At 37.7% G+C, this 9,498-nt stretch overlaps 1 protein-coding gene across 1 annotated transcript; it reads left to right on the forward strand.

The window, feature by feature from the left end:
* On the forward strand, nt 1,079–9,421 carry LOC109226704 (pumilio homolog 1-like). Its single transcript, XM_019391547.1, has 9 exons — nt 1,079–1,714; nt 2,868–4,279; nt 4,365–4,506; nt 4,646–4,753; nt 5,636–5,848; nt 5,937–6,047; nt 6,691–6,885; nt 8,200–8,374; nt 8,977–9,421. The coding sequence occupies exons 1-9, from the start codon at nt 1,079–1,081 to the stop codon at nt 9,015–9,017; spliced, it is 3,033 nt and encodes a 1,010-aa protein (XP_019247092.1). The 3' UTR covers nt 9,018–9,421.

Here is a 9,498-nt window from a genome sequence, read left to right on the forward strand (position 1 = left end):
TCCAGTTGTTATTATCTTTTTTTAAATATATCGTTAATAGAAAAATATATCGCTTATCCTGTATGTATTATGTCTACTTTAACTCTTAATGTCATGTATATTAATACTAATTGATTCTATGTGTCGTGAAAACTCTTATTCTTTTTATTTATTTACTTACGAGTAGCTAATAGATTGGCTTAAGAGTTTGAAATTATTAGTTTCATTATAAAAAGAAGGAATCAAATGTATAAAGGTAGTCAAATCTCATCTTATCTTTTTTATTTATTTATATATATTTATCTTATGTTTAGATTTATATTTATTTTTGCTTTAAATATTATTATTTTAGATTTGCTGTTTGATTAATCTAAATTTAGATATTATGGAAGCGCTAGCAGTAAAATTTTCAAAACAAAATGAGAATTGAATAAAATGATACCATAAGATAGATTATAAGACATCAGACTACGTTGTAGAAACCCTAGCCGTCTCATATCCAAACTGAAATGTAATAAAAAATCTTCATATGTCAGAAAATTAATTTCTTTATGCCTCTGAAAAAATCTCAATTAAAATAATAATAACAAATCTAAAAAATATCCAAATATACCAAATTTAGCCAATCTAACAATAAAAACCCTAACCTGTAACAAGCCAACACTTAGAACAATAACTGTCAATCTCAACCGTCAAAATCTTAATCGAACGGCTGATATTTCACCTGGCGCTCGTGCTTATCACACTTTTTCCCTCACTTCACTTCACTATTATTCAGTGCACTTCTCTAAACTCCATTTTCTCTCTCTACAACACTCTAATTCTCTCTCTCTAAACAATGTATCGAACACTTGGAGATCACCGTTTTTGCTTTCGATCTCTTTGATTCACAATCAAATTCAACTGAAACTATGGTTTCTTTTGAAGTTTAGCTTAATTTTTTAGCTTAAATATTTAGCTATAAAAGTTTGAATATGAAATTACTTAATTTAAGCTGAAAAATTGGGTAATTAATGAAGTTTATGAGCTAATTTGAGTTGAAACTCTGAAGTTTTGGCTGATTTTTTTTTGAGGTGTATTTGTTCTGTAAATTTTTTCGATGATTACTGATAGCTATGCGAAAATGATGTCGGAAATAGGAATGCGATCAATGCTAGGAGGAAGCAACGATTTTAGTAGCAACGATTTTAGCGAAGAGTTAGGGTTTCTGCTGAGAGAACAAAGGCGGCAGCAACAAGAGGTGAGTGATCAAGAGAGAGAACTCAGCATTTTCCGTAGCGGTTCAGCTCCGCCGACTGTCGAAGGATCGCTTAACGCTTTGATAGGCGGCGGAAGCGGCGGCGGGAATGGTAGTGATATTAGTGGACTTTCAGAAGAGGAGTTAAGGTCTGATCCAGCGTACATTTCGTATTATTACTCGAATGTGAATCTAAACCCTAGGCTTCCGCCACCTCTTTTGTCTAAAGAGGACTGGAGGTTCTCACAGCGTCTACAGGGTGGCGGTGGAGGTGGTAGTGGTGGTAGTTCACCGGCATTAGGAGGGATTGGAGATAGGAGGAAAGGAAATCGTGCTGGTTGTGATGTTGAGTCGCTTTATTCAAAGCCGATAGGTTTTGGTGGGAAAAATGAGGAAAATGGAAGTGAGGCGGGGAAAGAGTGGGGTGGGGATGGACTTATTGGATTACCTGGATTAGGATTAGGAAGCCGACAGAAGAGCATTGCTGAGATGATTCAGGTGAAATGGAAATGGAAAATATCTTTAGATGATAAAGTACTATTGTTTTGGTTCAAAATGTTTTAATTCATGAATGTTGATATGTGTTAACTATTTATCATAGCGTTTGTGTGGGATTAGTTGTTAAGTTAATACTGAAACTTATTTCCTTTTGATAGAGATTTCAATGCTTGCTGTCAAAATCTGTTGTATTAATATAGTTTTGTGTATCTCTAACATTGTTGTTTAACATCACATGACACGTATATGTATGACACGGATTAGTTACCGGCGTTAAATGAACGTTACTTGTCTTCTTGCATCTTGCTTCACCGATTGGGCTTTAAGCATGTTAAGAACAACACCTTTTGAGCTAGTGAACTTGAGCCTTAGATTATTGTCTTCGTTATCTCGATCTATATGGGGGCCAATGTAGTGGATAGAAAATGGTATCTAAATGTTGCTGGATATTTGTGTTCCCACTTCGGAGTCCTTGCTCTTGAGAAAATTATCAACAATTTGTTTAAGTGGAATATGTACTCTGGACATTCATATATTTAATGCACCTTAATTTTTTTCAAAGATCAGTAATTTGCAAGTCGCACGTGTTTTTTGAGTGTCCATCTCTTCTGTCATCTTTCTGAAGGCAAAAGGCCCATTTCGTAATGTCAATTAATTCTCTTGCTCATTAATGTGGAAGTTTGAAGCTTGCAACTTCTTTTTCATCTCCATGTTTGGATTAGTTGTGGAGCGGATCGAGCTACTATAGAAATCACATAGCATTCTTAAAATGCAACTTCTAACATACCGAAGTTGCAAACATGGCACTTCTAATGTGTTGTGAAGGTTAGGTGGTATCGGCAATCGTCTTCTTTAAGCACAATTGTTTTCCTTTCATGTCAGACTTGCTTTTATTTGATAAAATAAATCTTAATGATCAGGACACATTTCTTGTTTACAGAAGACGTTTGTAAAATATAATGAATTTCTTAACAAAATACTAAATTCATGAAGTATTACCAAACTATGATGATTTGTTTTTCGGAGCACTTCCAGACATGCCTTATTATCATTCCTTTATTCAACTTGTACTCGCTTAGTGAAGTCCTGGCTTATTGGAGTTTTATCTTACTGGCTATTGTTTTCTGGTTCTGACACTTCTAATAAAATGTAGGACAATATGAGCCAGACAACATCTACTTCGAGGCATCCGTCACGTCCTGCTTCCCGTGCATATGATGATATTGTTGATCCTTCTGAGTCCCAATTTGCTCATCTCCATCATGAGATGGCAACTTTGGACGCACTACATTCTCGGGGAAAGGTTCAAGGCATGTCTACCCTTCACAATGTCAGCTCATCAGGCTCTCAGTCTTATGCTTCAGCCTTGGGTGGATCACTGTCACGAAGTACCACCCCTGACCCTCAGCTTGTGGCTAGAGCTCCTAGTCCTCGTATTCCTTCTGCTGGAGGAGGGAGGATAGCATCACTAGAGAATGTTTCATCTCATATGGGTGAGCATGCTGATTTGGCTGCTGCATTGTCTGGCATGAGTCTATCAGGGAACAATAGGGGAGACGAAGGGAAACATCCAAAGTCTCAGATTCATAATGAGATGGATGATCATCAGAACCTCTTCCGATTGCAGAATGGTCAGAATCCTATGAAGCAACATCCATATGCGAAAAAGTCTGAATCTGTTCAGTTTCACAAGTCTGCAGGATCCTCTGCTGCATACTTGAATGGGCCCTCTACGCCAACTCGCAACTGTGCAAGAGGTTCTCCATCTCAATATCCAACTATTGATAGTCCTAACTCAACGTTTTCTGCCTATGCTTTAGGGGGTTATGGTATGAACCCTTCATCACCATCCATGTTGGAAAACCAGCTTGGGGCAGGTAATTTTCCTTCCGTACTGGGAAATATAGCGTCCCCAGTGGGTGCATGTGGAATTGATGCTCGAGGAACAGGAGGAAGTTTGAGTTTGGGTCCTAATTTATTGGCTGCAGCAGCTGAATTGCAGAACCTTAGACTTGGTAATCAGACCTTGGGAGGTTCTCTGCAAATGTCTCAGATGGATCCATTGTACCTGCAGTACTTGAGATCAACTGAGTATCATGCTGCTCAGCTAGCAGCTCTCAATGACCCAACAATTAACAGGGAATCTTTGGGGACTTCATACATGGATTTGATTGAGCTTCAGAAAGCTTATCTGGAGACGTTGCTTGCATCTCAGAATTCCCAATATGGTCTTCCTTATCTTGGCAAATCTGGTGGCTTAAATCATGGTTACTATGGGAACGCAGCAAATGGCCTTAATATGTCATATCCAGGAAGCCCTTTGGCAGGTGCAGTTCTTCCAAATTCCCCTTTTGGACCTGGTAGTCCTGTAAGGTATGGGGAAAGGAACATGCGTTTTCCATCAGGGATGAGAAACTTAGCTGGTGGTGTCATGGGAGCTTGGCATTCCGAGTCTGTTTCTAACTTGGGTGAAAGCTTTGCTTCCTCGTTATTGGATGAGTTTAAGAGCAATAAGAGTAAGTGTTTTGAGCTATCAGAGATTGAAGGCCACGTTGTTCAGTTCAGGTATATGTTTTTGACTAGCAGCACTGCCCGTCCAATTCATCTTAACCTCTAAAAATTTCCATTAATAAAAATCTTGTATGAGCAGCGCGGACCAGTATGGGAGCCGGTTCATTCAACAAAAACTTGAGACTGCTACTACAGAAGAGAAAAACATGGTCTTCCATGAAATTATGCCGCAAGCCCTTTCTTTGATGACTGATGTGTTTGGTAATTATGTGATCCAGAAGGTATGCTCCTCAGTGTTTCTATGTTAAGTGTTTTTCATGTTATGTCTTCATTTTAGGCTATGTTGAAAGAAAATTGCTGTTAATCAAATGAATAGGTCTCATAACTTTCTTCTTGCCTTCTGTTATGCACATTTCCCAGTTTTTCGAACATGGAAGTGCATCCCAGATAAGAGAACTGGCTGACCAGCTCAATGGACATGTACTCACCCTTAGCCTTCAGATGTATGGTTGCCGAGTGATACAGAAGGTATCTTAGTTCCTTTCATTGTAGTTATAGTAATTTCGTTATCATATGGTTGTGAGTGATCTGGAAGGTGTCTTTTCATTGTAGTTATAGTGATCTCATTATCATTTTCTCGCCCCTAATCCTTAAATTTTCCTAAACTGTAAAGCGATCTGATTCACTATGATGTATGGTTTTTAATGTTTACAAATCTCGTTCTTGTATCACTATTTATGGTTGCTCCCACGTCTTGTTTTCTCTGTCTTAAACTGGGAAGTTCATCGAGTTGCTGTTATTTGAAATTCTGAACTAGTGTTATTCCACTGTCATTATACAGAAATAATTCTAATGCCTAAATTTCACGTTGCTACTTCTGATTTCTATGGTATTTTCTTCTCTTCTTTCTTTGTTTACATGCCTTTTGAATGGTCTTGGTGAGACTGAGAATTATATTACCAGAATGGATACCGCCCGCCAGAGATTTCGACTACTCTCCACGTGCTTCCTTCTAATCTAAAATTGGAGTGTGACAGTATTCATAACTTCCCCTTCAAATATATCTTGATTAAAAAAAAATTAAAATTCCTCCAAATTTTTTATATATAAGAAAATGCCCTTATATATATATGTATGTATTCTTGTCTTGGCATGTCAAAAACTGTTCTACCTCTCTAACATTAAAATGAATTCGTCTGGTCTGTCTCTCTGTCCTATTCCTCACCATAAACCTCTGTGCCTCTTATTAGAAGTTTGTACATCCCTATTCCTACCTCATGTTACCAAATTTCACCAAGGGTCCCGCTTGGTGATGTAGTAACCTCAGTTGAGCGGCAGCTGGTAATCATTCTTCCGATGAGATATAATTGCTGAATGGCATAGGTTTTGACTTCTTCTATGAATTTTCAGGCCATAGAGGTGGTTGAACTGGATCAACAGACTAAAATGGTCGCTGAGCTTGATGGCCATGTTATGCGCTGTGTTAGAGATCAGAATGGGAATCATGTAATCCAGAAGTGTATCGAATGCATTCCAGAGGAAGCTATCCAGTTCATTGTTTCCACATTTCATGATCAAGTTGTGACATTGTCCACTCATCCATATGGATGTCGGGTCATACAGGTCAAAGATTCAGTATCTGTGGATCTCTTTTTGGTATTATGGCATCAACGGGATGAGCTTTGTTTCTAAATTTTCTTTCTCATGACAGAGAGTCTTGGAACATTGCCATAATCCTGAAACCCAGAGCATTGTGATGAATGAGATTATGCAATCGATTTGCATGTTGGCACAAGATCAATATGGGAATTATGTTGTTCAGGTTTGCTCTATTTCTCAGCTTACACATGAACATCCTTACTAGGACTAGTGTCAAGAGTTTGCTAATTTAGAGAGGGTGCAACTTGTCTGCAGAATATTAAAACCATTCGTGCCTTTATTCCAAGAGGTTGTGTTTTTGAAAAATATTGTTTGACCAGCTGTTGGTGGTTCTTTTACTCGATTGCTCAGTATTTTTTACTATGAAGCTGCTTGACACAAGGAAGCTCTTCCTTGAATTGCTACACATCTTTCTTTCAAGGGTTTCTGCATCTTCTTCTCATCTCCTACTTGATAAGCAAATGAATGTGTGTTCACGACTTAATGCATATTTCCAAGTTGACAGTAGCACAATTTTTGTGCTAAATATTCAAGTGTATTTTGAATATGGGTTCTTGTATACCATCTAAAACTACAAGGGTGTGTGTTTGTCGTCCTTCTTTAGAATACTGCCATCAATTTTCCCATATGTAGTAATCTTCTAACTATTACTTGCTATTTGCTTTCAATAGATAAATGAGTATATATGTCTCATTGTTGTAGTGTACGTGAGGGAGATGTCATCAACTCCCCTGGATGGATTCTTTCTCTTAGTGTTTTAGCTCAGATGTTCTACCTCTCTCTAATGCTGCCAAGTTTTGTTACAGCATGTACTGGAACATGGGAAGCCAGAGGAGCGTTCGTCTATTATTAGTAAGCTGATGGGACAGATAGTTCAGATGAGCCAGCAAAAATTTGCCTCCAATGTTGTGGAGAAGTGCTTAAGCTTTGGAACTCCCGAAGAACGTCAGACCTTGGTAGACGAGATGCTTGGCACAACTGATGAAAATGAACCTCTTCAGGTTTGTTTTTCTCTCAGATGCTTCTTCAGTAATGGCTACTCAAGCTTACGGGAAATTTCTGTTGCATGACTGTTTTGACGCTCAGAGGATTATCTAAGATTTCATTACTCTATTTGATTAGTTTAAGTTTTATATTGTAGATGCTGTAGCAATACAAAAATTCCTTTTCTGGAAGCACTTACCTTTTACTATAGAACTATATGCTTTTCCAGTGCTGCTCTTTAGATTGAAGTTAACAATTAACATTGGAGAAAGTGCAACTTCAGTCAGTCTTCTGGATGCATTTAGTGCAGTTGATGTTGGTCTGTTTCTGTCAGCACTCCATAACTTTATATACCTGCTGCTGCATGTTCATGATGGAGACAAATGATAGCCTCAGGACAACTTGAAATCGAGCAGTTATAAAAATAAAAATGGTACTTGCTTTTTACTAGTAGTTGAGTTCTGATGAAGTTGGGGAAATCTAAGCTACAGCTGGAAGTGGGAGAATGTTGGAGTAGAAGAAAAGATTAAAGCAGGATTTCCTAGTTGACAATTACCGATTTTCTCCTGAAGAAGCTTATAACCCATGCTTTGCATGGGATATCACTTCCAACTCTTTATTCACTTACATGGAAGACTTCATCTCTTTTGTATTTATTATCTGTTTCTAGAGAAGCATAGTGGTAAGTATACAGGTAGATGAACATGTTGTAGACAGCAAAAAAAAACATAGAATGAAGTACAGTTACAAACACATAGGGACACAAAGTCGATAATAAAAAAGAATGCATTTATTTATAGGTAATAATTTGCTATTGGACCAAGCAAGAAAGAAAAGGATTTGTATGTTTGCAATTATTCGATTAAACACATGGAAAAATCTCAACTTTATTTAAAACAAATATGGACACAGGGTAATTTGTTTATATCTAAACTGTTTTAAGAAACTAAGGGAACAAGAAAAGAGAGAACTGTATAAGTGGCAAGATGGAAGAAGACCACTTCTCTAATGTCACTGCCTGTGTGGCAGATGGATGGATTGGGTTCTTGTCTTCTAATTATATACTTTCTTATCCCCCGAGAGTTCTGTTCTTTTTCTGTTGCTTGGGAAAGATATATAGGGATCCCATTGCAGTTCTTCTGTCTTTGTTTGCACTGTTTGAATATATAGGGATCTCATAGCAGGTCTTCTGTCTTTGTTTGCGCTGTTTGACAATGATTTTTACTGCTGTTTGCGTAGAAGTTATTGTGCTACTGCTAGAACATATCATGCAATTACCAATGATATCACTTGTATTAACTAGTTGAATCGTTGAATAATTTGATGTGCAGGCAATGATGAAAGATCAGTTTGCCAACTACGTTGTACAGAAAGTGCTGGAGACTTGTGACGACCAGCAACTTGAACTCATTCTCAACCGAATCAAGGTTCATCTAAATGCTCTGAAGAAATATACTTACGGAAAGCATATAGTTGCCCGTGTAGAGAAGCTGGTTGCTGCTGGAGGTATTCTTTTGCCTTTTCTTTTCCCTTCTCGTTTTCAAGACTATACAATTTATCCTGACGTCTTGCACAAGGGGAAGTGTTTACCATTCAGACAATTGGAAAGTCATGTTTTCCGCATGTAATTGCTCACTTGGCAATCACCTGACCTGAGGATCAGTAAAGAGTCAAACTATTAGTTGTATCTCTGACAGCTAATAGTTGAGATCACTTTCAGAATTATTGGTGGGTGAATGACATATATGTATCGGTCTGTGGCTGCTGGTGAAGTAAAGTGAGGGGGTTCGGAGTCCTTTTATGACTGCAAACTTACATGGGTCAAAAACAATACTTCCAAATGTTCCATTTTTTACGGTCTATAATTCATGAAACTGATATTTCCACTTTCATGATAGGCTATCAGTATTTTATCCCAACTTCAATTGAATCTTCAACCACCCCCACTCCCCCCGACCACCAGTTTTTGTTTCGCTCTTCCTCTCAATTTTGTCTTTAATTTTATCTTCTTATTTTTCTGAAGTTTTTAGAACCTTTAATCAAATTAGCTTATTTCCATTCTCGATGTGCTTTTATAATTACATGTTACTACTCCACATCTTTTGCAGAGAGGAGGATCAGCTTCCTGGCGTCATATTCTGCTGCTTAGATGGTGTAGGAAGGAACTTGTACAGCTAACCGAGGCTAGAATGTGTGCTGTCGTCTTTGTTTTCTTTCCCAGAGCTTTGGCTCTAGCTCTTGCTGATGGAACATGTTAAAAATAAATGTATGTGGTTTGTAACAGTGTACATTATAGTTTGAGATATATCTATAAGCAGGTCAACTGAGGCTCGGATGGTAAACATACCTGATGCCCCTGCCGCGGAGATAGAGTAACTGTACAAGGGTGTAAAGAAAGAAAACTGTAGCGAGATCTTCTTAAACTGTACAAATGTTGCCATGTGCAGAGCCTGTTGTTTTAGGTAGCAACTTATAATGTATGGATTGATAATTATCTTTTTTCGTTATAGAGAAACTCTTTCCCTCTTATAGCATATGATTTATCAGGTTTAATTTCCTTGTCTGTGTTTAGTCTAATTTCGTTGAGAATATGTTACCTATATATTACTACCAGTATTTACAATAAAACA

The sequence above is a fragment of the Nicotiana attenuata genome, chromosome 1 (assembly GCF_001879085.1).
Source record: "Nicotiana attenuata strain UT chromosome 1, NIATTr2, whole genome shotgun sequence".
Taxonomy (NCBI): domain Eukaryota; kingdom Viridiplantae; phylum Streptophyta; class Magnoliopsida; order Solanales; family Solanaceae; genus Nicotiana; species Nicotiana attenuata.

Bases quoted from the DNA above. Each gene is read 5' to 3' on its own strand.
- LOC109226704 (XM_019391547.1), top strand. From the start codon at position 1,079: ATGATTACTGATAGCTATGCGAAAATGATGTCGGAAATAGGAATGCGA. The intron at 1,715-2,867 runs GTGAAATGGAAA...AATAAAATGTAG, and splicing joins GCATTGCTGAGATGATTCAG to GACAATATGAGCCAGACAAC. The intron at 6,048-6,690 runs GTTTGCTCTATT...GTTTTGTTACAG, and splicing joins ATGGGAATTATGTTGTTCAG to CATGTACTGGAACATGGGAA.